Source organism: Paramormyrops kingsleyae, chromosome 5 (assembly GCF_048594095.1).
Source record: "Paramormyrops kingsleyae isolate MSU_618 chromosome 5, PKINGS_0.4, whole genome shotgun sequence".
NCBI classification, from domain to species: domain Eukaryota; kingdom Metazoa; phylum Chordata; class Actinopteri; order Osteoglossiformes; family Mormyridae; genus Paramormyrops; species Paramormyrops kingsleyae.
Window position 1 is genome coordinate 28,579,216 of NC_132801.1, and position 26,931 is coordinate 28,606,146.

At 49.5% G+C, this 26,931-nt stretch overlaps 2 protein-coding genes across 4 annotated transcripts in view; one reads left to right on the forward strand and one right to left on the reverse strand.

Annotated features, from left to right (window-relative positions):
* The first annotated feature begins 105 nt into the window (after positions 1 to 105).
* On the forward strand, positions 106 to 11,114 carry traf7 (TNF receptor-associated factor 7). Of its 2 annotated transcripts, none has more exons than XM_072712535.1 (21): positions 106 to 239; positions 1,483 to 1,612; positions 1,743 to 1,800; positions 1,937 to 2,028; positions 3,603 to 3,719; positions 4,213 to 4,305; positions 4,578 to 4,611; positions 4,722 to 4,905; positions 5,221 to 5,355; positions 5,452 to 5,669; positions 5,933 to 6,006; positions 6,127 to 6,175; positions 6,499 to 6,626; positions 6,719 to 6,801; positions 6,915 to 6,954; positions 7,074 to 7,190; positions 7,784 to 7,906; positions 8,619 to 8,738; positions 8,946 to 9,077; positions 9,175 to 9,294; positions 9,558 to 11,114. In XM_072712535.1, the coding sequence occupies exons 2-21, from the start codon at positions 1,520 to 1,522 to the stop codon at positions 9,570 to 9,572; spliced, it is 2,025 nt and encodes a 674-aa protein (XP_072568636.1). In that variant the 5' UTR covers positions 106 to 239; positions 1,483 to 1,519; the 3' UTR covers positions 9,573 to 11,114. The 2 variants fall into 2 exon arrangements, with proteins under 2 accessions (XP_072568636.1, XP_072568637.1); XM_072712536.1 differs by having other exon boundaries at positions 1,940 to 2,028.
* A 710-nt stretch (positions 11,115 to 11,824) lies between these two features.
* caskin1 (CASK interacting protein 1) overlaps positions 11,825 to 26,931 on the reverse strand; it is a 92,958-nt gene continuing 77,851 nt past the window's right edge. Inside the window, exons 15-22 of one of the 2 annotated variants that reach the window (XM_023815053.2) lie at positions 26,414 to 26,517; positions 25,022 to 25,132; positions 20,779 to 20,880; positions 19,599 to 19,737; positions 18,304 to 19,478; positions 16,850 to 17,582; positions 16,351 to 16,750; positions 11,825 to 15,684 (exon numbers count right to left, since the gene is read on the reverse strand). In XM_023815053.2, coding sequence (XP_023670821.2) covers positions 15,588 to 15,684; positions 16,351 to 16,750; positions 16,850 to 17,582; positions 18,304 to 19,478; positions 19,599 to 19,737; positions 20,779 to 20,880; positions 25,022 to 25,132; positions 26,414 to 26,517 — 2,861 coding nt within the window. In that variant the 3' untranslated portion in view covers positions 11,825 to 15,587. The remainder of the gene's footprint in view (positions 15,685 to 16,350; positions 16,751 to 16,849; positions 17,583 to 18,303; positions 19,479 to 19,598; positions 19,738 to 20,778; positions 20,881 to 25,021; positions 25,133 to 26,413; positions 26,518 to 26,931) is intronic. The other variant, XM_023815054.2, reaches the window with a different exon arrangement.

Here is a 26,931-nt window from a genome sequence, read left to right on the forward strand (position 1 = left end):
CAAACAATAATACAGATAGGCGGCTCGGTGTGTCTAGGGCGAAGTAGTAATGTTTAGCGCCGCCTGCTGTGCGGGCAGACTGACTGGGCCGGCGCGCGGCGGAGCGTGCCCCGGTGACATCGGTGACGACTACAATTCCCAGAATCCCCCGCTCATCGTTTCCCGAAAATCTGGCCGCTCTTTACAGTCGAGGGAAGATGTGGATCGCGGCGGTGGACTGAGTTCTCTCTCCTTAGCTGGTAAGTAATTTGACAATTAGCCTTCTACATTAGTCGTGAGAAGGCGGCTGAAGCTTTTCAGCATTTGTCAATGCCAGTATTAACGGACGCGGTGCATTTTGGTGGATACCCAGCTGGCTAGTTAGCTAGTTAGCTAGTGCAGACTTGCCGTGGGCAAATCAACGTTACTTCTCCCACTCTCAGCCTGTTAGCCCGTTAGCTTATCGCGATCCGTGACTTTAGACACGAAACGCCGCCGATCGGCCCCACATCAGTAAACGTAGAAGCGAAGGCAAATGGGAATCTGAAACCTCAGCCTGTACCGTGCCGTCGTATTTATCACAGTTTACTCTGGCAGCCAGCCACCTAGCTGGCTGTTAACGTCACTGTCTGCTAGTTTTAATGTAACCGACCACGGTGCGGCCAAATTCAACACCACCTTGGCTGAAACATCCAGTGAAGCTAATAGGATCTCGCACAGTTAAACAAGCTCCGACTGACAGTTTTATTGTTGTGAATACCGGGCTAGCTGGGTTGTATTTCCCCACTTGGTATCTTGCTGTCGGATGCGGTATCAGAAATGTTTGGGCTGTTGTCCTAACTTAAGACCTAGGCTTACAGCTGTCCGTACATGGTGGTGTGTTGTAATTATCATTTGTTCTCGATTTAAACGTATATGCTTTCTCCAAATAAAAACACTCGGCACTACTGATTTCCAGTACTGACGGCTGGTTACATAAGTTCCCCGCAGCCCAGTTATTTGTCGGGACCCCAGTTTTCTGTAGATAATGGAATGTGGGCAGGGTGTTAAGCCCACGATCTTCGGGATGGGGGCTGTCTGTGTTTCGTCGGATCACATGACATGTGGGGGCTGCCTGGAAGTTTGTGTACTTGTTTAACGGCAGAGTGTGTCTGTCTGCTGAGTTTCTTGGCTCGGACTGTATATTATTTATTGTACTTCTTTTTTTATGCAGTTAAGGCCGTACTCTTAAGTGGGAGTTAGTTTCAGATCTGTTCAGTTCCAAGTGTGTAAATTGTGTGTTTTGATTAATATATACCCATAGTGTATGTTTTTGTTCTCAATATCTTAATATTTGTTTTAAAAAGAATAGTTTCAGTTAATGATAAAAAAAAACAGGTGGTCACTAGCTAGGTGTGATTTTTTTTAATTAATTTTTTGGTATTGTGTTATGGCTAGAGGAGTGGTGTGCATATGGTTAATGTGATAAGTGATCAGTTTCGGGGGTGTTTCTGTCGCTCCCAGATTCCAGCTGTTCATTTTTGGGAGGCTTTGCTGGACTATGAGCTCTAGTAAGACTCCTCGCTACAACCGTTTCTCTGGAGGATCAGCCGTAGCCAACGCCAGTATCCCCTCTGCAGACAGCGCCAACGCGGTGAGCTTCCTGGGAACGCTGTCGGGCATCCTGCATCTGACTGCCGAGCTTCCTAAACAGATTCCAGACATTCTCCGTGTGCCTCACTGGGTCCTGTGTACTGACTTTCCTACGTTTTCCATCTAAACAGACGAGAATGGAGACCACATTTGGACCTGCCTTTTCAGCAGTTTCGACGATCACTAAAGGTCAGTCGGGAAGAATATCAGTGGGGAAGTTTCCTGGAAGGAGTCAGTTCTGATTGTCTCTCGTCTCTGAAGTGTGAGTATTAAATAATTTGGTATGTTAAAATCTAACAGGTCGCCCCGTTCCCCCATTTTCCAGCAGAACCTTCCAGTAGTTACAAGCAGCACCGTCGGACACCGTCGTCCTCAAGCACCATGGCCTACTCTCCACGTGACGAGGATGACAGCATGGTAAATACCCTCCAGGCATTGGGGAGCTCTGCCCTTTGTCCCCCTCCCCCTGCTGGCTTGCGGTGTTTAAGCCCACGGCTCGTGTTGGGTTTCCCACATGGTCTCTATTGTAATCAGAGGTGGACATTTCATGTCCAGAAAGTAAAAAAAATCCAAACCAGGATTTTGTTTCAACCAACCAGTTGAGTATTCTGTGACTGTTTATGCCCAACTGGTTGGTTGAAACAAAATCCTGATTTGGATTTTTACTTTCTGGATCTGAAATGTTCGCCACTGATTATAATACTTCGATAATTTAGGTTATGTTTAAAACTTTGCTCCTATTTAGCGTTTTTTTTTTTGGTTTTCATTTTTTTAGGTGTGATGCAGCTCTGCTGTACTTAGTTGTCCCTATGTTTCGCACGTCCTCCTTTCTGCTGATTAATCAGAATGAGCTGCTTGAGTGTGCCTTCCCCTGCCTCCGGGGGGAGCGTGGGGGGGGGGGGGGTCTGGCTGTGCTCTCGGTTGGCTGGCCGATCGCCTGGCTCCGTGGCTCAGCTAAGCCGTGTGTTTCGGTCAGCGAGTTCCCTTCACGCACGGACCGTGTTGCACTCACACAGCACAGGAAATTGTGAGGTGACATTTGTTTATAGTGGAATAGCAGGAAGCCCACCCCCCCCTTCCCTAATTCTCCATGGTCTGTGTAGTTAAGTTGGCAACAAAAAATGACTGGGGTGAGTGAGTGTGATAAGAGACAAGGCTAAAGCAGCGCTGGGAGTATAGGGATCGATCCTATGGGACACGTGCATTCTGGGGGGATCCCAAAAGCGGGCATTATGTCGGACGGGGAACGCGTGCCGTAAGTGTGACAGTTACACTGACGCCATTGGCACTGCTCGGTTTCCATGGCAAATTCCCTAACAGGATTATCATGCTATGGATGTTTTACTGGTCTTTTGGTGGTCTGCCTTTGGCTTTTAAAATGCATTAGTTGTTCTTGCTGTGTTTACATTTTAAACAGTTTAAAGGTTCGATGGATGGTTGTCTTTTCGAAATGCAGTGCAAAGTGAAGACTGTCTTATCTCGCCTCGTTCTTGCTGTAACATAGTTTTCTTGTTGTCAATTGACTTGCTAATTGCGTTAGTTTCGACAAACGGTGAACAATTTTTATTTGCTTTTCTTCCTCGGTCTGCCCTGACGGAATGAAATCTGCTCACAGGAGGGGTGCTAATGGAATTTTGTTTCTACATGGGGGGAGGTTACCTTTTTTTAGATAGTATGGTAAGTGGGAGGGAGTGTTGGGATTGAGAAAGGCAGGCCTTGGTGGGGAGCTGGGTAGAGCTGACCTGTGACTTGGCGAGGGAAGGTCATCTGCTGGTCTTGGTTGGTCAGTCTTCAAAATGTGCTCTGTGTATATATTGATCCTGGGAAAGTCGTTGGTTGGCCGCTTATATTTGTATTCGTGATAAGCTTTGGCCCTTACATTCTGATTGAATGACATGTTAATAATGAATGTTGGCAGGGCAGAGCTCCCCCTACAGGTGGAGGACAATCTCACACCCCCCCTCCCCCCCCCACCACACTCTCTCTTCCAGCCTCCCATCAGCACGCCGCGCCGCTCAGACTCGGCCATGTCCGTGCGCTCCCTGCACTCCGAGTCAAACATGTCGTTGCGCTCCACCTTCTCCCTGCACGAAGAGGAGGAGGACACGGTGAGCCGCTCTTCTGTGTTACGTGTGGCTGTGTGCGTCGTGTGGCATTAGTCCTGGGTGCTGTTATGGGAGAACGGAGGGAAGTCCCTGCATCTTTGGTTTGCCGCCAGCAGCTTTGATAGTATCCTGTCATTGCTTTAGATTTAGCGTGAAGCATGCTGAGCCATTAAAGTATGGTAAACCTGGAGACATTTCCACGTGAGAAGTTCTCAGATTCTGTCACAAACCTGGCGTTTTTGCAAGCAATCAGCTCTCTCTGGTATCTGTTGCTGAGGATTAGGGCATTGGGAACGTCTGAGTTTCACTTTCGAAAGAATGGTCTTGTCCTGTGTGATGTCACTGGCGGCCACCATGGGCTGATGTGTGGTGGAGAAGGAACTGGACTGTACCACTGAGCAGGCGGCGGCGGGGGGACTCGGTGTTAATTTGTTTGGTGTTTTTTTTTGTACCGCTGCTTCATGTCTGTGACTCAGTGCCTCTCGCACCCCCCAAGGAGCCACAGGTGTTTGCGGAGCAGCCCTCTGTCAAGCTGTGCTGTCAGCTGTGCTGCAGTGTGTTCAAGGACCCGGTCATCACCACCTGTGGGGTGAGTGGTCCTCCGTGGAAGCACCTCCCCATCAGTGCTGCAGACACGAGGCTTTCTCTTTCCTGTCTGTGGGGTGGGGTGGGGGGGGGGAGTCCTAGCCTCTCTTTCGGACGCTTCCTGCAGTTCACGGCGCTTCCTCTTGAAGCAGGTGCTTCGAAGTTCAGTGTATCTTAACTCATCCGCGGACGTTGCTCGGGCGGCACTCCCCAGTAGGTGGTGCCGCTCCTGGTTGTTTCCGCCTGTAACCCTGCCCCTCTCGCTCTGTGTTGCAGCACACGTTCTGCCGCCGATGCGCCCTGACCTCAGGTAGGCACGCCACCCTGGTCGCTCGCCCCTTTTCGCTTCCCGAATGCTCAGCGTCTCGGTCTGGACGTGGCGCGGGCACGACTATAGGTGTGTGTCTGTGTCCGACGCAGAGAAGTGCCCGGTGGACACCGCCAAGCTGACCGTGGTGGTGAATAACATCGCCGTCGCCGAGCAGATCGGCGAGCTCTTCATCCACTGCAAGTACGGGTGCCGGCCGGCTACAAGCGGCAAACCCGGCGCCTTCGAGGTGGATCCTGTCGGCTGCCCCTTCACCATCAAACTCAGTGCCAGGAAGTGAGAACCTGTGGCCGTCATTTATCTGATGAATCTACAAACTATTGCACTGATGCTTATTGATAGGTTCGGGTGGATCAGACGGCATTATCTAGGAGTCGGCAGCCCTTCGAGGGTCACATGATCTCCTATTATAGGTGCACCAATTCATCCATTTATGCGAGGATTGATTTTTAGAGGAATAAACGAATCCCTTTCTCTTTTTGGCTGTATTCTTAATCGTTCCTGTCATATTTGTTTAAGGCTACCGCATTTAGCACTGTGCAGACTGCAGAACGCAGATATTTAAGGCAGTTCCTCTTCGCCTTCCTCCAGGGACCACGAGGCCGGCTGCGATTACCGCCCTGTGCGCTGCCCCAACAACCCCAGCTGCCCGCCTCTGCTCACCATGAACCTGGAGGCTCACCTGAAGGCCTGCGAGCACATCAAGTGCCCGCATTCCAAATACGGGTACGGGGTGGCGAGCTGAGGAGACCGATTTGCCGGGAGAGTCGGACGTGGCTGAGCCTGTCCCTCACCCCCCCCCCCCCCCGTTCTTTCCCTTAGCTGCACCTTCATTGGCAACCAGGACACATATGAGGCTCATCTGGAGATGTGCAAGTTTGAGGGCCTGAAGGAGTTCCTCCAGCAGACAGATGACCGTTTCCACGAGATGCAGGTGGCGCTGGCCCAGAAGGACCAGGACATCGCCTTCCTGCGCTCTATGCTGGGCAAGCTATCCGAGAAGCTGGACCAGCTGGAGAAGAACTTGGAGCTCAAATTTGGTAACGGGCTTGGGGAGGGCTTGGGTTTGCACTGGGTTGCTCCACGTGTGACGTCACCTCACAGTCCTGTGGCTTATTATTCACCTTACGCTTTACTGTACAGCTGTACTCTAGACGCACGCGAGCTGGTGTCTGTGGCTCGTGTCTTGCTATCCTGGCTGCCGAGCACAGCGGGCAGCCAACCCCCCCACGGCTCACGTGGCCGCGGGCCGATCGCATTTCGGGTTTGAGCCCGAGCGCCTGACACTCTCTCTGCCTGACAGATGTGCTGGATGAGAACCAGAGCAAGCTGGGCGAGGACCTCATGGAGTTCCGAAGGGACGCCTCTATGCTCAACGTAAGTGTGAATACCCCCATGCTCCCCCCTCCTCCCCCATGCTCCCCCCTCCTCCCCCATGCTCCCCCCTCCTCTGTGGAAAGGCCGTCTCACGCATGTCTCTTTTTCTCTTTGTCTTAGGATGAACTGTCCCATATCAATGCCAGGCTCAACATGGGCATCCTCGGCTGTAAGTCCACCCCCCCCTTCCCTCTCTCCACTCAATCTGACTACACCCTTCCCAATCTGATCATACCCCTCCCAGTCTGACCAAGCCCCTAACCTGACCATGCTCTCGACTTGACCACACACCTCCTGATCTGACCACTCCCCCATCTGACATCACCCCTACCAATATGGTCACGCCCCTTCCAGCCTGACCACTCCCCCATCTGACCTCACCCCTACCAATATGGTCACGCCCCTTCCAGCCTGACCACTCCCCCATCTGACCTCACCCCTACCAATATGGTCACGCCCCTTCCAGCCTGACCACTCCCTCCTGTCTTGCAGCATACGACCCCCAGCAGATATTTAAGTGCAAGGGCACCTTTGTGGGGCACCAGGGCCCTGTGTGGTGCCTCTGTGTCTACTCCACCGGCGACCTGCTCTTCAGCGGCTCCTCGGACAAAACCATCAAGGTATGCCTCGCTCCTTTCGCACCCCCCCATCCCCGTGTTCCTCCCCCGTCTTCCTATCTCCTTACCTTCTGTGTCGCCCCTCCCTTCCTGAGGTCTGGGACACCTGCACGACATACAAGTGCCAGAAGACTCTGGAAGGCCATGACGGCATCGTACTGGCGCTGTGCATTCAGGGGTGAGGTCCCGCCCGGAGATGCAGCCCTCACTTAGCAGAGACCCTGGCTTTCTCCATGTTTCGTTGCTTAGCAACTCCACCCCCCCCCCCCTTTTTTTCTTTTTTCTTTTCAGGAACAAGCTGTACAGCGGATCGGCCGATTGCACAATCATTGTAAGTGATCTTTTGAGCCAGTGGGGTTTTTTTTTTTTGTGGGCAGTGACTTGGCGATCCCCAGTTTCGTCCAAACGCCGCCCCCTGGTGACCGGCTGTGGCCGCTGTCCTTCCCGCAGGTGTGGGACATCCAGACGCTGCAGAAGGTGAACACGATCCGTGCTCACGACAACCCCGTGTGCACGCTGGTGTCCTCGCACAACATGCTCTTCAGCGGCTCCCTCAAAGCCATCAAGGTGAGGGGCAGCCTGGCCTGCTCACCAGTCATGTGACTGTGTCATTGTGAAAGGCGCTATATCAAAATAACCCGAGTTTAATTATCTGCTTATAGTGCTGTTTGCTGTGTCAGAAGTTAGGAACCCGATGCACTCAAATGCTTATGGAGTTATATTCCCCCTCATTGCTGTCATTGAATAAAAATGCAATTTATAGTTTACAGAATTCTAAATGAAGGTGTTTTACTGCTGATAAGTCACTTGCAAGACCAGCTTTCTGCTTTGGCCCTTTGTCCTTCTGGCAGGCCTGCTGGATTATTTGAAATCTGAGGCATATTAATGCTCTGTAGTGCTGGCGTTTCCTGCCTGCTTGTGAGGGGGATTACGATGACGCAGTGCTTCCTGTCTCATGCACATCTTGTAACAGCTGTAGCAGCAGCTCTTGAGTTGCCTTCAGTATTGACCAACCACTTCAGGGACTTTCCTCTCATATTTTTCTCCTTAACGGCATGGGGGGGAGGGTTTAGCCTGTCGTCATTTCAGTAAAGAGCAGGCTGCGTGACTGGAGAACAATTCCCATTTTCGAGACCACTGTGATGGCATTGTCGCTGCAGGTGTGGGACATCATGGGCACGGAGCTCAAGCTGAAGAAGGAACTGACGGGGCTCAACCACTGGGTCCGGGCGCTGGTTGCCTCTCAGAACCACCTGTACAGCGGCTCCTACCAGACCATCAAGGTTAGACCCCGCCCCTTCATTGCCACTACCACACAGGGAGTCCGGCTTAACAGGAACCGGCTGGCCTTAGGGTGATGAGAATGTCGTCATGTAATGAGGCCGCTCTGATCGCTCCCTCCGTCATACTCAGAGATGGTTGATGTGAGGTCCCAGGCTCATGGTGAAATAGGCTTGTGTGAAGGCAGAAGCTCCTTTCTTTCTCAAGTGGCACTCCTAGATGAGCCCGCGTGAGCTGAGAAACTCCCCTTGCCGTTCCCAGTCTAATTGGGTCCCTCGGGATGTGAGATGGGAACCAGGCGCTGTTGGAGAAGCAGTCAGTTTCACAGGTTTGCATCATCCTACTAGTGGAATACCCCACCCCCTCCCACCACATACTGGCCATACTGAGCGCCAGATGACATCAACACCGGCGTTGCCATAGAGATGGACTTGATGTTCTCCAGCTGCTGAGTTGCACAGTTTTCACAGTTGATAAGACCTGATGGTCCGGTGTCCCCCCCACCCCCGAGTTGGGTCTCCGCTGTGTTTCACACAAACCCCCTGTGCTGCGTAACTCCGTCACGGTGTGTGGTCTTCCTCACATGAGCAGATCTCCTGCCAGGTTTGACGATTCTTTCCAGAGCCCGGCAGATACGACATGTCTGAGCCTTCCTTTAATGTGCTGTAGTATCAGGTCCAACAGATTAAACCTTGTTCCCTGAACCCCCCCCAGATCTGGGACATCCGCTCGCTGGAGTGCGTCCATGTGCTGCAGACATCCGGGGGCAGCGTTTACTCCATTGCAGTCACCAACCACCACATCGTCTGCGGCACCTATGAGAACCTCATCCACGTGAGAGCCCCATCGGTCTCCTTGTGCCGTTAGCGGCTATGCTAACGCCCCTATGCTAACGCCCCTATGCTAACGCCCCTATGCTAACGCCCCTATGCTAACGCCCCTATGCTAACGCCCCTATGCTAACGCCCCTATGCTAACGCCCCTATGCTAACGCCCCTATGCTAACGCCCCTATGCTAACGCCCATGTATCTCCTCTCCAGGTGTGGGACATTGAGTCCAAGGAGCAGGTGCGCACCCTTACGGGCCACGTCGGCACAGTGTACGCCCTGGCGGTCATCTCCACCCCCGACCAGACCAAAGTGTTCAGTGCCTCTTACGACCGCTCCCTCCGGGTAAGCACACCCCCTTCCTTGGCCTTCCCGGCTGCCCGTTTACAGTGCGGCTGAGCCAGTGGCGGCAGATGTTCACTGCTGCCTCTTATCACCGCAGGTATGGAGCATGGACAACATGATCTGCACCCAGACCCTGCTGCGGCATCAAGGCAGCGTCACAGCCCTGGCAGTCTCTAGGGGGCGCCTCTTCTCCGGAGCAGTGGACAGCACGGTGAAGGTGTGTCCTCATTCCTTCGTGTCTTTCTCTGTATCGTTCTGGCTTCTGGTGGACCGGCACGGCTGATAAGTGTTTTATGGCTGCGCTGACCTTCGTATTGTCACAGAGCTTCCTGACAGGAAACGTGCTCCGGACTGGCTGTAACATGACCAAGCAAGCCTTTTCTCGGGCTGCCATATGACCGTGCCCCTCACCGCTCTCTCTCTCTCTCTCTCTCTCTCTCTCTCTCTCTCTCTCTCTCTCTCTCTCTCTCTCTACCCCAGGTGTGGACCTGCTGAGGGATCAGTCTGTACCTTTCAAACGTCCACGGACAAACGTTTTTTCTGGGACTGCCTTTTACGGTTATCGTGATTATTAATCGACAAAGCCAAGTTGATGTTTTTTTTTAAGGTCATAACTATGTACTTGGTTGATTTTAAATCCTCGGCCTATAGCCACGGCCGGGCTTTTGTTTATCCGGAAACGGTCAGGGCCGTCGGATCCCAAAGGGCCCTGGCATCAGTACCTCCTGAGTGACGGGCTGCCCTTCAGACCCGCAAAGAACGTCAGCACCGGGCCCAGCTCCCATCCGCGGGTCGCGCTCACACGCTGGCCACAGGGGGCAGCGCAACTGAGGTGTCTGCCTTACCAGATAACGCTTACGAATGGCGCTGGCCTTGCCCACCCCCCAAGCTTTTCCTGGTGACGCACCCCTTCCTGAATGGACGACGCTGCCCAAGCCAAACTCGGTCCAGCCCCACCTCCCCCTCCTACCTCCCCCCAACTGGCCACAGAGAAGGAGGATGAAGAACAACAGCTTTATCGTATTTTCTGTCAGGTTTAAAGGAGGGAAAGAAGAATCATCTGCTTGTAAACATATGAACATGTATTAACACTCAGATCTTAAGTGAAACATCTGGAGGGTTTTTTTTTATGTCATCTGCGCAGATCTTGCATCTGGCAGTAAACGAGGCTCTTTGGGGGTGGGGGGTTCAGCTGTTGTCTGTACTGAAGCGAGGCCTCTGAGTGAGAGACTTGATGGCAGAAGTGTGTAGTGCTACCAGAAGGATTTCAGCTGTCTGTCGTTACTTCTTTGTGCATTTACTGCGCAAAGGAACTGGTTTTTCGTTACTATTATTTTTTTAAAATGAAATTTGTATTTTTTTTGCACCTGTTGGTCAGAGGCTCCCATTTCTGAAGTGTTCCTGAGGCGAGGGCGATGTGGCCTGCCCCGGCTTCCGGAATGGTCCGGCGGTCAGTCGGCCACTTTAACCCAATCCTGGAAAACCAGTTTTAAATATACGGTGCTGCTGTTCATTTTAGTTCTCGTTTACTCCTTAAAGAGACGTGTTCAGTAACACGTGCAGTATTCCCGCAGCCCCGGCATGCTCTCTGATCAGTGTTTTAACGGTTCGCTTCTGGCTGACGGGGCAAAGGTGCGACAGCTGCAGAAGTGTCCGGAAGTCCAGGGCCGTGCGGCGTCCTGACAGTTCCTGTTTGTGCTGCCGGGCCGGGCTGCGCTCTCAGAGCAGCTCTTATCCTTGAGAGATACACTACTCTGCAGTGCCAATGAAAGGATTTATTTTTACTTTTGCGCTTTTTACTGTGGAGGTCACCCGGTGTCAGGTACGATTTCTGTTTCTGTGGGGGGGTCAGTTTGGGGGGGGCCGCTGTGATTGTCCTGTGACATTTATGTACATTCACTTGTATACTTTGTTTATCATGACTTTACCATTAAAGCTGTATACACACGCCCCCTCCCTTTATTTCACGGTGGGGATGTTTAATATTGGTGTCAGATGTTTGAAACCCCATGTTATATAAAGTGCCGTCTTTCCTTGTGCCTGTTTTTTTTTCCTCCTCTTTTTCAGTTTTATAACATCATTCAAGGTTTTTATAAACTATAACAGTGCATTCCCTGGACTACCCCCTCCCCCCAATCCCTACTCCTCCTACACCCCTCAGTGTCTTTAACCTCTAGCCCCACTGCACACTCTCCCCACCTATACAAAAATCTTTATTAAAAGCCCAACTCTGAGTGACCTGTCTCAATGTAATCAGGTGCACAAGATCTACGTCTGAGCTTGCGCTTCTCTCCGCTATCGATACGTGACGCTGCTTCAATTTTGGTGAGATTTGTGTCAAAATTTGTTCCGCCCCAGATCATCATCTGTAGAGTGTAGGAGACGCTATACAGTTTGAAGACGATCCATCAAATACTTTTAGAGTTATCAATCTAATAAGATGTGTTAGCAGCAGTTGTGGACTGGATCCAACACCATATATATTCCCTTGCTGGGAGTATAGTGGTTCTTAACATTCATGTAGTACATTTTGTATAAATGTTAAAGGAACAAAACTGGGAGATTATTCAATGATCATTGAGAACACTAAATTGAAGTATTTTTTTATAACTTAAAATGGTTTTGAGCAGCTGGCGTGCGTCGTTTTCTTCCTCTGAAGCTGCTGTATGTATTCTGTCTCTGTAAGGACGGCCCTGTCCTTCAGGAGAAACCCCGCGGGAGGCAGAAGTGATTACAGCCCTCCGATGTTTGTATATAACATTTATTTAGGACAGATGGCTGCGGCTCAGAGTCAGCAACGCTCTCGTCGCCAGTCACAGCAAGTATGATACAAGTCAGAGTCAACATCAACTCAACACGATACACAGCCTGCGCGCCTGCACACCGCAATGTGCAGCAGAGAAAAATACAACTTTTATCAGCCTTTTTTTTTTTTTTTTTGCACACATGACAGTTCCTCGCCCTGTTAAATATTTCAGTTTCTTTAAAATAACAAAGACTTGTCTTTTTTAAGCATTCTGGGAAATCAATTGTGAGCACAATGCAATTAACGTAAAGAAAAAATAAAGGAAAAACGATATGTAAAAATATAACATTATAACGATCTGACAAGGTTTTACATCACCAAGGAAACAGCCAACGATACACACGTGGGATCTAAGCACGAAACCACAGCTGGGGCACATGATTGCTTGTTACGCGACTCTGCGATCCCCGCGGATCCCCGTATCGGCCGGAGGAGCGATCCGCACCGGAAAAGGCGAGACTGATGTCGTTTGTCGCCATTCATGGGCATGCGGGCAGTTAAAAGATCAAGCTCGTCCAAACACAACCACGACGAAGCAGATGAGGTAACGCAAAGTGTCCGAAAAATCTGAATTTTATGGAAATACTGAAAAGACGATGCTGAAATTAGCAAGGAAGAAGAATATGAAAAAAAAATATTTAGCAATACTTTTATTTTTTGAACATATGGAATATAAAAATGCAATTTTTATAATATGCTCTGCAATCTAAATAAATTAATATCTTCTGCATATTACTGTTAAATACTTTATATATAATAAATTAGTCATATCAAATATTTTTTAGAAAAAAAAGTACAATTTTCCAAGTCTGTATTATGAAGCTTTACTGAGATTTCAAAATGAGATATGCATGTAATAAAATGCTATATGAAGTATGTCACATTATTTAGAATTTTGAATTGATTATTATCTTCCGCTGGTCTGTGATGGGAACCCGGTGCCATAATTGTTACCATGTGACCAGGGGAACAGCCAGACACCTTTGGATACAGTGACACACTGGTAAAAATGGTGACAATCATATTCATGGGTGACAGTGAAGATAGCAAATGTCACTATCGGACCTACGACAACGACATTGACTGGGGAGAGCAGCTGAAAGTTGTCCAGCACTTTTGGAAAGTGAGCAGTAGAGGTACTTACTGATAATTACTGATGGTCAAAAGTTCCAAAGTTGTGCCGAACAGCTAAATTTCTAAATGCTACAACAAGAAGGGAAGGGTTTTGTCAATCCCTGACTTCTAAAAATAACCTGCAGGAATACATACTTCTAAGGGGTCTGCAACCTTGAACGAATAGAATGCATAGAACAGCAGCACAGCTTAATGGTCGGCTACCCATCCAGGGCCATCAGCATCCTGCAACGAAGAACAGTGATCAGAGAGCAGAAAGAGCGGTCAGGCACTGCTCTTTGCATTCTATGGAGCTCTAGATTATCATTAGGAGTTCAGCAGAAGCAGCAGGTGGTCGAATGTGTCCATGAAACATCTCAGTGAAACAAGCTGATGTGCTGAAGAGCTGCTCGGCAACCAGGAGCAGAAAGGATCAGAAGCTTAAGGTGAAACCGTTCGTTTTGTTCGTAAACTGACTTTTTTGCATGCATTTGGTCAAGGCGCGCTTCTGGTTTTGTGGAGGACGACGGTTTAACGTGAAACAACGTAAAACCGTATGAACGCTTTTTTAGTTGTGCCTTTGAGATTCTCCAGATAACAGACACTTCTCTGAAGAACCTTGATATGTTCAATGTTCAGATAAATGTGCATTTTGCTCCTCACAATGTAAAAGCATTTCTGAAGCATGCCTTCATAAAGCATCATCTCACCATGTCTCACAAGGTTCTCCGATTCTGTATAACCCCAGGCTGACTGGAGATTTGCGAAAACATCAGTACATGGTTTTTAAGTTGCCCGAAGGCTAAATAATCGTGGGTACACACTCGCAGACAGTCACACGCAGTCGATCCATAACCATAATTTTTATTGTGCTCACCTGGGTTTCCACTGAAGATCACAAAAGCGTTTGTTTTCAGTTGTATGATGAACTTTAGCTCATTATGCGAATGTAAAATCAATGTTAATGCTGACGGTTGAAGGGCTACCAGGTTGAAAGGTTGCCCTATTCTGGGGAAGTGATGTAAAAGATGGGTGGATGGATTTATGAGTTATTCATATGACTCAGGACAAAAGCAACAGTTTTACACCACGTGAAGTTAAAATCATTCAGTGGAATGCCCCAACTGATATATTTTGTATCACTGCTCAAACACTATCCGAAAAACCCACAGTTTCACAAGCCTGTGCATTGTTTTGTATGATTTAGCACAAAACACGACACTCTCACAAAAATGGCGCTTAGTTTAAACCATATTATACACACACGCACACAAACAAACAAACACACAAACACAATACCTATAGAGGTGTTCAGAGAAAGTCAGTTCAAGCACAGTCGGTTTTAGCCATCCAGTCTCTCAGTTCTCTCAGGAACAGGAAAACGTTGGAATGAAGTGTTTGTTTTGTGCCGTTTCGGAAGCCGAAAAATGAAAAGAACGACAGAAAAAAAACCAATCATGTCTGCTGCCCAAGTTGGCAGTGTTGACTTCAAAGCAGAAACCTTCCAACCAAGGGAAAGTTCCAGAATCTTCCTCAGAAAGCCATGTCTTGTCACATCTTGGGGGCGAAGGGTAAGGTCGTTCTTGTGCTTCTCTTAGGCTGCTGTGATCACCCAGTCATCCACGGGGTCTGTCACATGGGCAACACACACATCTCACGCAGCACTGCAGCCAGACCTGGTCAGTGGCGGCAGGGAGAGAAAACCTGTGCTTCTGGGATGTTCTCGTCACCCAGGCAGTAGGGACAGAAATGCAAAGGGACTGATTTCTGACTGCGGGGGGGGGGGGGGCAGGTGATGAATGCTGATTGGGGAGGTGTTCCTATCTTTCTCACTAACCAAGGGTTTGCCACACACACTAAAATGACTGGAGAGTTTGAACCCATGACAGAAAAAGATCACACCTTATTGTCCCACACAAGCCAGCTCAGTCACGGTAAAATACCACTTTTCCATCCACAGAACTGAAACGTTTATGAACATATGATTCAAAGCTACACTTGTATCGTTTGGCAAAATTCAAATAAAAATAATCATATATATTTATATATATGTATATATATATACGTATGGGAAAAATACATTAGTCAGGAAGATGGGATATACGCTCTGACTAATGTATGATTCTCACTATGGATTTTTTTTTTTTTAAATAAATCTTTTCATGCTTACAATTTACACATACAACAGCATTATCATTTTCTTCAGTATTATTAATATTATTTTACAATAAGTTGAATATTCAAAAGATTCCGGAAAAAAAAACCTACGGTTGCTTTACTGCTGCGAAACTCACTTTCAGAGCGTTTGACGCTGTGCTATGTCACCCATGCCTCGAACCCAGAATTTTCTTCAGCCCAATCCTGAGGTAATTCATCTCAGCTTTAGAGATTCTCGTCAGTTGTGCAAAAACCAAAACATGGGGCGAGGCGAGTGGGGGAGAGTAATGCTATTATGAAAAAGGAAGGCAGATGGTGCAGAAAAAGTAAGACCTTGCAGGGGGGGGGGGGAGTACTTAGGCAGGCACGGCACGTGCAGCTGGCTGTTGTGCCTCGGCGCCCCCGCTGGGCCTGGAGGATATACTGCGGGTTCCTCACTCCAGCATGGCGTCCAGCTGGTCGGCCAGGTCATCGAACATGCTGCCGATGTCATCCAGGATGCTCACTGTGCTCTTGTCCTCGGCCACTATGCTGTGGATGGCAGACAGAAGGACACAAGGGGTTGTGATGGTTCGCGGACTTCACTCAGATTCTACCTTTGTTATTGATTTTCACAGTAAGGCTCTGAACTTTTAGTCATCCAGCTTCTCCAACAGGAGTCACAATCTGACAGTTTCCTGGAGCAACTGGTCTCGCATGTCAGCCCAGCCTAGACGGGCTGCTAATGTTACACTTAGCAACCAGTGCTCTCACTGCTGGCAACACTAACACATCAGTGTAAAGGCCATTGCTAATTCCACCGGCAGTTTATTCTATAAGAATCTTTGGTGTTGCTGTGTTAATAACCTTCATTTAACACTGGCAACTTGTTTTTTCCAATTATTCTTCAGCGGAAATTTTACACGATTGATGCACACAGTTGTTAACTAAGAGCAAAAGAAACAGTTGCAATCCCTGGGATCACTGCGTAATATTTAAAATTTAATGTATTTAATGTGTTTAATGTATTTTTAATTTTTCACTTTAAGGTTACATAGTATTCCAAGAAGTTGTTGGGTGATAGATGTTGATATTGTATGCTTTCAGTCAAAATATGACATGATGGTGTTTTATTAAAATGTGGAGCCAATTCAGAGGTTGGATCTCCTAGCTCTCCATCTCTAGCTCCAGATGCAGGAAGACGTGCGAGATGCTCACTCTGGGCGCCTGTCCTCCTTCTTGATCTTCTCCTCCACGGCCTGCAAAGCCGCAGCCAAAGAGGCACTGGTCTCCTCCAACTTCTGCTGGGCTGTCTCTGCTGGGCTCACCGCATCCACGGACACGCTGCCCATGGAGGAGCGCGGAGGCTTGACGGGTGGGGGCATCGGGCCTGGGGTTGACGGCCCGGGGGTTTTGGGCGTCTGCGGGGTCTGGGGGCTTTGCACCGGTGGGCTGGAGGAGAACTGGCCAGACGGCCCCCCGTCCGGTCTGGTCGGGGAGGGCGTCGATGGGGACGTCACCTTCATGGTCTGCATGACGTTCTGCACTTTAATTGGCTTGGGGGCAGTGGGAGGGGGGCTGGGCTTCGGTGACACTGGAGGGGGTCCCCGCTTTACCTCTGACGGGGGGGGGAAGAAAGGAGAGAGAGACACTCATTTTAACCACAATTAAAAAAGACATCAGAAGTAGGAAATGTTGAAGCAGAAATGCTGCCTGCCTGGGCTTCCCGGACCAGGGATGGGAGCTTTCTTGGATGTGGGTGTTGGGGGACTCTGCCGTCTCATCTGCTGGCCGAGGACTGGCTTGGGGGACACTGGCGGCTTGACGGGCCTGCGATGATCACCGTCAGCGCTTGACCCGAAGTCGGCGCTGTCCCTGCGCCGGCCGGCCTCGTCATCGCCGTGGAAATGGGCCTGCTCCGCACAACTCATTTCGGACACGGGGCGTCTTTTGATGGTGCCGGTACCGTTCTGGTAGGGGGCGAGGAGCTGACCGTCCGACACGTCTGTGGGGTCCTTGTCCTTGGTCTTGGGGCGTCGTTTGACAGTGCTGGTTTCCGTCAGCTGGAACTTTACCCCGTCCATGTGCTGCTTGTATCGGACCCGCCTCTTCAGTGTGGCGGTGGCATCGACGCGGGACAGCTCTTCCTGTGGCAGGGAGTAAACCCCGTCCGGCAGGCCGTCGACCTTGCCCTGCCTGGGCCGCTGCTTGATGGTCAGGCTGCCATCCTCCGCAAACGGCAGATTCTCTGCTGAGCTGCCGACGGACTCAGACTGCGGTTCCAGCACTAGTCCGTCCCGTAGTGGTTCTGGCTCGGGCGGCCTGCGTTCCTGCCGTGCTGCAGCGGCCAGGCCTGTTAGCGGGCCGCTGATGGTCCGACGTCGGTTGACCACCTCACCGTCCAGTCCGATGGCGTCGCGGTGCCTCGCTGAGCCATGGAGAGGGCTGACCTGCCAACGGAAACGACCACATGCTCTTTTACCAAACCACCATGTAATTATTCCGCAGTTTGAATTACATCAAGCAGGTCAGGTCATATTCCAGCAGTGAACTGGCACCAACTGCAGTCACTGCTTACCATCGATTAATATTATACTACAATAGACATTAAAGAAAAGGAGCCAACTGATAATTATTGTTAGCACTTTTGTGCAATAAAAAGTCCCTGCATTATGTTTTGTGTTTATGGAAACATTGCGTTAATCTAATTTTATAGCTAATTTTATAGCCTACTTGTACTCGGGGGGGCAGCCAGTTGACATTGGACCTCCAGAGGTTTTATTTCTCCCAACTAGGGGGTTTCTGGTTCCTCTCCTCCATTGTCATCTGGTTTCCTTTCTTTTTCCCTGTTTTTGTATTATTCTGTCTTAATGATGCTCTGATATATCACAGCACACACAACTGAAGTGCCTTGGGGTGACTTTGCTGTGAAAGGTGGATATATGTCATCGAGGCTTTGCATGTGTTGTAGTCACGCCATCCACTGCCTTTATCATGTCTGGAGGTAGGACAGCCAATCAGCAAACGGAGATATTTCTGATGACTCACAGGGCCCTGACAGCACAGTTAATGGGTATTCCCGAAAGTAGGCCGATCCAACAGATTAAGAAACATGCCAATTTGTCCCCATACCAGGTGTCCAGGTGACAGACAGCTGGTGTGCATAGTTACCTGCAGATAGTGATGCCCGCCAAGAGATTTCAGCCCCTTGGCACCACCTCCGATGGAGGACATTTCCAGCATGGCGGCTATACTCTTCACGCTGCCCGCGCTGCCTGTGTCGACCGTGCCCCCGAAGTCACTGGCCCTCCGACGCTCATGATAGGTCACATCCAGAAGCTCCCCTCCCATCTGCTCCTTGGATTCATCTCCAAGATTGGTGCCCGAAATGGAGGAGCTGGAACGCCTGGGTGGGGGTGGGGGGGGGCCCTTCTTCTTGGGCCTGAGTGCAAACGACTGGCTGCGGTTGACGTTCCTCTCGGACTGGCCCCTGACGGAGTTGCTCCGGCCCACCCGCGCTTGCATCGTCGCGTACTTCGCCTCGGGCACCATCAGCTCGTCGCGGTCCAATTCGCTACCAGAGGTGCTGTATCGGCTTAGGCTGTGGGCACGCTTCTTGGGAAGGCCTTGCTCCACCTCAATGTCCTCAGCCTCTGGTGGCAGGCATAGCAGGGGCACCGAGACCGGGGGGCTGCTTGGCTGACCCTCTGCCCCCTCCCCAGAGGGTGGCATTACATAGGCATACCCCCGATGTGTTGGGGATTGTGGTAGAGATCGGGGAGTCATGGGAAGGTCTGACTGAGCCAGTAGCTGTGGTTGGGGTTTCGTCTTGGCAGTAACCTGTGGAGGCACCATGGTCTGTGGGGAGGAGGGCTTGGGCTTGGTGGGGGTCTGTGGAGGAGTGTAGGATGGCCCCTGGGGAAAGGACTGCCGGGCTTTCCCCACAGCGGGTGGAACAGCAGACCTTTGTGGCCCTTGGCTGACCTGCCGCATGGTCCGTGCCTCCTTCCTTGGAGCCCCGCCTCCCTCCTCCGAGTCCCGCCTGCCTAGGCTGTTCTCATGCATGCTCCGAGCGCGTGCCGGCATCTGGCTGTTGACCTGCTTGACTTCAGCGCCCTCCAGTGCCTCCCCAGGCCGGCTCCTGGCACCTTGCTGCTCGCCGCCTGCTTCCCTGTCCTGGTAAGCACTCATCTTGGGCGACATGTTCTCTGTATCACGGGGCTGGTTCTCCGCAGCTCTGGTCTCCGGGGGCTGTGCCGCCTTCTTTCGCAGTGTGCCGCGGCCCTCGGCTGCCTTCTGGATCTCCACCAACTTCTTCACAGCCAGCATCAGCTTCTTCTGGTGGCCTACAGGGTGTTACACAGACAGGTGAGAAAACAGCGCAAGGACACATGTTGGATCACAGTCTTTACCACAAAGTTCCAGTCAATACCAGAGAAGCCGATGAAGTCATTTTACCATCTTACCTAGCTTGGTAATGCCAACTTCCTGTAGATCCTCCCACGTAATATCAGTAATAAAGTCAATGTTTTCATAGCCATTGTGGACCAGAACCTGGTAATACTGGCTTAGTCCAATCATAGACAGCCACTCTGCCAGGTTTGCCTGAAAACAGTTGAAGGAGCAGAACATTACTCCACAGCAACCGACCCAATGTCCGTAACACCGATACCTGTCTCCCACCTTGACCTCCAGCAAAATCATGCATGATAGAACTACATTTTCACTACTTCATGCTTGAAGGTGCTGCTTCTGCTGTCCAGTGCACTGTAATTTAACAATTATTAGTTTAGCTGATAAGCTTATGCAAAGTAACCTTTCTTTGCCCGATTCCATTGATGGATATTTTAGATGCACAAATTGGGTTAAGTACCTCAAAGACACAACAGCCACCACTACTGGGACCTGAGCTAAAAGTCCAAATATTTCATCAGTAAGCTACTCACCGCAATGCCTTCATAATGACCCCGTAATGAATAAATGCTTTTAGTAATACACTCTGCATGTGGTAACTGTGTAGTTTACAGTGTTCACTATCCAGTTTAAGAGGGACATGGAAGAACAGTGTGACTTTGTTTGTATTTCTGTCTGTTTTTTATTTTTCCTTATAATATTAACTCATTTTTATGCTGTCTTATCTTGACAGTTTGCAAGATCAAGAGTTAAAAAGGGATCCAGGTACTGTTCAGTAATACCTCATAAAATTTAAAAATTCTTCTTAGTTTTAGCGGTGTGTGGCTCAGTGGGTTAGGGTTAGGGTTAGGGTCAGGGTTAGGGTTAGGCTGATGAGGGTGTGACTGGAAGGTTAGGGTTAGGGTTAGGCTGATGAGGGTGTGACTGGAAGGTTAGGGTTAGGGTTAGGCTGATGAGGGTGTGACTGGAAGGTTAGGGTTAGGGTTAGGGTTAGGCTGATGAGGGTGTGACTGGAAGGTCGCCAGTTCAAATCCTGATTTCATCATTAGGCCCTTGAGCAAAGCCCTTAACCCTCAGCTGCTCCAGAGACTGTCTGACTCTGCTTTCTCAAATTTCCAAAAGAAAAAAAGTCTCTGATAAGTAAATTAAACATCAATTGAGCCTCATGACCAAAGAGATGAGGCACATTAGCATGTACTGCAGGCCGGTAAATGGAATCCAGTCTTCACTCACGGGCTTTTGATCCGGAAGCCAGTCGGTGACGCTCAGCTTGCTAATCTCAGAGGCGACCTTCTTCCGGTGACCGGGCTTGGTCACGCCGATTGCCGTCAGGTCCTAGAAGACAAACACAACCCCAGGTCCTCGTCAGCTGCACGCCCACCCAACCCGAGCGACGCCCCACAGGACACATGGGACACGCTACGGCTGTGAAGCTCAGACTCCGCAGCTCGCGCTGCCTGGAAGGACGACTGCCGCGGCACCACATCAACTGGCAAGCATGACGAAATAAGACAGTGAAAAATATGGAAATAATATTTGCGGTGAGAAGTTAAGTCAGGGAAATGGGAAAGTGTAGAAAAGCTTGGAATAGCGTGGATGTTGCCTCAAAACACACGGTAAACAGGCATCATGTGGACATCTTTGCGTCAAAACCTTCTTTCACAAATGACTCACATACCTCTTTTCACCAGGGGTTCACTTTCAGTTCTGTCCTTCACAAAAAAAGAAGCTGGACTACAGATGCAAAGATCATAAAAAATGGACTCAAAGGTAAAACTCAAGAGATATTTCTGACGTTGCTGCAACTGTCGGGTCGCAAAACCCCTTAAATGGTAAAAAGGATAAAATTAACTCTGGGAATCGGATTAGAAGCTTGCATAAGATCTCTTGCGCCAACACTTATTTATAAATTGAAAATGAAGGGCACGCCATCAGCTGAACTGGAACTCATGTCGGCATTTATGAAATGTTGCTTTTTCCACACATACCAGATAAACAGATTTGCGCGTCAACTTTTGACCCGTTTCCTCATGGGTTTGACTGTTTTGCCGGACCGGTGCACTGAGATGTGATCAAAAGGTAAAACACCTCCGGCTATTTAGCTGTTTGCCCTCCATGGCTCGATGATTCGTGTCACACGCTCAGACTTGCTCTGACTGTAACTACCTGAGGTCACATCAAACCTACCACAGAAAGCTAAGCCGGTCTTGCAACACGCTCCTGCTTGCCTGCGGCAAATGCTAGGTTGCACCTTTTTTCAGTGCATGGCCATTTTATTACATTTTTAAAGATTATAAAAGCTTAATGTAATTTTTTAAATGTATCCTTCTGTTATTTTCTCAAAGAACCAACTATCAAATAAAGGTCAGGGTGATGCAGAGCTTTTTCTGTAGCACAGGGCATAAGGCAGAGCTCACTCTGGTTAGGAGGTGTGTGCTTTAGCAAATCATGCTTCACTGACTGTTTTATCAAATACAGTTTCATCAGTCCTTACAGATGGATATTTTTGATTTGGCTAATCAGGTTAAGAACGTTGGTAAATTGCTCATGAGAAGGCTACTACCTGTTAACCAAGCTAACATCCTTCACCACCGAACCTACTACTGCCTCACAAGAAGAAGCAGTGAAGCAGTGATGTCATAAACATCATGACCTTTAACAGCAAGACACGCCCCCCTGCGATGAAATCGCAGTAAACGCTCTGAGGGATGATTAGTTTCACATCAGTTACAACATACCAGTTTAAAGCTGTCTACTTCAAATGTTAATGTTAATGAGCTTAACGTACCAGTCATTTAAAAGTAGGTATAAATATAAATATTGTCACTCCAAAGTAATTTTCATAATTATCCAAATAATAAAACATAATGTCATCAGAAATGTAAAAAAAGAAGGTGAACTCATTATAATCCAGAGAATTGTGCTCATATGTAATGACCCAAAGACCTTTGGCTGCTTCATTTTAAAAACCATGAGACCATGAGTCAAACAGAATTTCTGGGTAGTTCTGAAAGCCCGTAACATGCTCAGCTGACTCAAATGGCCAGATTAAAGCACCAACACTCTTTTCAGAGTAAACAGAGTTGAGTTTTATGATAAATTCCTTTCAAAATTCTATTATAATGTTCTACAGCCGACAAAATGAAAAAATGAGAAATCATTCACTTAAAGTTTATGTTTGACTTTTATTCTGTTGGTCTTTTGTTCTCATTCGCATCGGCTGAGATCACAGGCCGCGATGAGGCAATGAAAGGCCCGTCCCTCTGCAATGGGGGATTTCCAGCGGAGCACTGGTAGTGACAGGTGTGCAGTGATGCAAGGCTCCCCTCAGACTAAATGGGATCGTTAGCCAGGTGATTCGCACGGAAGCGACAGACACGATGAAAAGTGGCCATTAGCGCCGATCAGAGAAAAACGCTGGAAGCCAGTGTCGATTTTGTAAGTCCCACGTGAGAAGAAAAAGGTCAACAGGTCCTCCCCGCCTGCAATGACTAAGGGCTTCAGAGCTCTGCGGTGTCGATACCGCCTACGTTAATTCAGATCCCGGCCTGTCGCATACCTTTACCTCATCTGTGGGAAGGAGAACGTCGGGTTGGCTAACTGAGGGTTAGCCCCTCTCTTCGCATCACGGTAAATTAAAGTGCTTGGACGCTGTCAGAACGATGCAAAAATAAACCTCTGGGAAGCAATGTCCCACTTAATTAACATAAGACCATGTACAGCCTGTTAAATATGTTTTTATCCTGTGGAAATAACTCGCTTAAATAACGTATGCTGGCCCCCTGTTGGGCCTAATTCCCAAAGTATTTCTCAAAGCAATTATGACGCACACAAAGGAATGGGTAGTTGGCCCGTATCTGTTTTGCCATTTTTCAGAATCATCCCATAACAGTAAATTATAGATTAGTTGCTTGGTTAGCATAATAGCTACTACATACAAACAGACTTCAACTGCTCCGCAAATGTGACAGAGCGCAGAACGGGGCTGATTGGCTTGTGGCAGGAAGCTATTTACAAGGGTAGCCTACAGACTACCTCACAAGGTAGCGAGCTAATTAAGTCTGAATTATATTTTAGCAGTGATTTGCAGCTGAGCCACAAGATAAGGCAAGGTGTAAAATCAGAGTAAATACAGACAGTAAAGCTAATGACAGTCTATGGTGAGAAACATGTTATTATTACATTTGAAATAGTGAAACTCTACCTGCAAAAAGCCACTTACCTGTAAGAAACTGATACTTTAAATCACATAAAACTCAAGCATGACTCCACAAAATTTAAGCTTACATCTCATGGGCAGTGATTTAGAATAATACAGGCCAGCTATGCACTCTGCCCCCCCCCCCCCCCCCCGCCCAAAAGCTTGACGCCCCCGACCCCCTGATTCTGAGGACCAGCCAGCTTTCCAAATTCCAAAGCTGGAGCCAAGCCTGATGTTTATTCAGCTCAGTTTGCTCATTGCTTATAAAATATGACTTTGCAAATACACGGACGTGCAAATCAGCTTTGAATATCCTGTGCCATTCGGGACAGGTCTAGCTCCTACGCAATATGCAGTGTATCAGCCTCCAGGCCGTCTAGCTTTTTCTGGTAGCGAGACAGAGCCTCTCTCAGGGGACCATGCAGAGTCATCGGGCCGAGCAGGGCGGCCCGCCACACCATATGCTGTGGGGATGGCAGCATTGTTGATTACACGGAGGATCTGCCCGAGAATGATAATGACTAATGGGAAAGAAACACGGACAGGCTACAACAGATCCCCCACATTGGGAGCCATTAAGGGAAACACGTGTCAGCGAGAGGGGAGCATGACATCAGCAGTGTCGCGATCTGATTGGACAGGAACACGCAGCGAGCGAGTGTCCAGCATGCAGGATATTCAGGTGTTTTCCGACTTGTGCCCGGGACCAGCACGGCGCCACGCCGCGCCACAAACTCACACACACAGACGCGACACAGAGAAGCCACAGAGCTGATGGGAAGGAGACGGCGGCTGCGGGCTGTGAGATGGCGAGGGCTGTGGCCGGGGGCGGGGGCACGCAGTGAACCAGCACATCTCCCGCCAAGCCGGCGCCTCGATTTCTTTCTTCCGAGAGAAAAAAGAAAGTTGCGGGTGCGACCGGGTGGTTTGGCAGCCATGGTCTGGTGATGCGGAGGTTGGGGTTGAGAGCGAGGCCCTTGGAACGCGGTGGAGGGCAGGTTCTGGGCACCGTGGCTCCGGCACCGAGCTCACTCTAGTCGGGGGTGTGACCCGGAAGCCGCACTAAGACCCCCTCCGGTCATGCTGACCTCATTCAAGCCCCCCCAGATGGCTTTCTGAGATGGGGGGCTCAACTGACCGAGCGCTACAGGACAGTTGGGGATTGAAATGGGGTCACCGAAGAGGACTTGTGAGGCTCTTTCGGATGGGGTGTGAGGGAATGGTTTAAGGGAGATCGTTTCGGGGTCATCACGGGGTCAGGGGGGCGTGCCTTACCTCAGGGGTCATTCTGCTAATGGTGGATATTTCATATCCGGCGTCGATGAAGTTTGGAGAGTAGACTTGCAGCTGAAACTCACTCAGCCATTGGACTACAGCTTCTGAGCTCTAGAAAAAGAAATATAGGCGGCATTCTGTCACTGTCCGCATCCCACAGGTCGGAAATCTCCCGGCTTCAAGCGAGGGGACTCCTTTCCGGACCCGGTGGCCTGTGACCTGCACCGGGAGCCCGCATCCCGAGGTCTTCCACCATCTTGAGACAATATTAGCTGGTTTACTCCGGAGAGCTTTCATTAAGGAATCGTAAAAGGTTTATTTCGGTCTTCTTCTACTGGAATGTGACAGAGAAAAACACTCTCTGGCAGCAGTGAAAAAATCGATCTGCTTTCTGAAACTCTGGGCAGCTGGTCCAGTTTGTTTGAGACCGAACAGAATTACCTAAAAGCAGAAGTTTAACCGAAGGCCGCCGATCCTAAGAAAGAGCAGTGGGGGCGTAATTCTACATGTGAGGAGAGGCCTAAAAAAAGGCTGCAGTGAAGATTATATTTGGATGAAGAGTAAGCTGTTGAGGACTAGGAGTGACACATCAGATGGATGTAATTCAACAGTCAAAGGAGGACGGTTATGGTTCAGCACAGCATCGGTAAGGCTGCTCCGGGAAAAACAGATTTTAGAAAGACAGAAGGACAGAAAACCATCTAGGCAGAGAAACAGCATTGAATAAAATGACCACAGTAATAAATATTTGAAGAGCAAATCTGATCCTTGGAATTCTGCTGAGAGAGACATGCCCCTGACCTACCAGGGTGTTCCACAACAAATTTATGACAAGCAGCGCTCGATGACCTTAGTGGCATCAGCTTTCGGAGGAAGGCATCCACAAAAAGCCATACCCAATAAGATTAGCTTTTAGTAGCGACACGGTGTTCCATAAAACAGCACTCCTGAGCTTTAAGGTTGCCACAGATTACTGAGTGGGGTGTGAAGCACGATCACACAGCAAGCCAAGGAGGTCCCCCACCTCATGACTCTGTCAAACAGCACCTTCAAGGCAAGACTCGGCAGGTATTAGGTGCAGGTTAAAAAAGCAAATAAATAAAGCAAATGAGCATGGTCCGGTATGGTTAAATTATAAAAGCGGTGTGTAAAAAAATGGGATGTGTCATTTCAAAGTGACCTCCTCGCAGCCAGGGGGAGCCCTGCGTGGAAGGTAATGCTCCAAAGGAAGCCTCAGCAGGCTCGGTAACCACAGTGCTCCTTCCTGGCCTCTTGAGCCAAAGGTCTTGGCCAATCGTGGAGCTGTGGTGTACGGACGACATCCGGCTGCAGAGAAACTTTAACCTGGGGTGAGAGCCTGTGGGTACAGTGGCTTGGTCGAAGGACTCTTACCTTGGCATCCAGAGGTATCTCCCCCTTCCTCTGAGGTGGAGGATCTGCGTATGACGTCTCGTGGTAGGGGCAGCTGGAAGACCTCTGGGGACGCACAGACGGGCCTGGGAGATGGAGAGAGGGAGAGAGAGAAGGAGAAAGGATGAATGAGAGAGAAGGAGAGAAAGCAGGGCAGAGAGGGGAAAAGAGAGGGGGAGAGAGGGAATGACAGAGAGAGAGAAAGAGAGATAGTGAAAGAAGGGGCGGAGGAGAGAGACAGAAGGTTAGAGGGAGGGAGAGAGGGGTAGAGAGACAAAGAGAGAGAAGGAGAGAAAGCAGGACGGAGAGGGGAAAAGAGAGGGAATAACAGAAAGAGAAAGGGAGAGAGAGATGTCTGCATCAGCTGCGTATAGAGGATTGTCTGAGGAACAGCTCTACATAAGTGCCCTTTGAAAGCAGTCCAGCTGGCTAATGGCTTCTCACCGAGCACCAACTTAAAGAGGGCTAGCATGAGAAGATGCGGAGATGTCTGTCCTCAG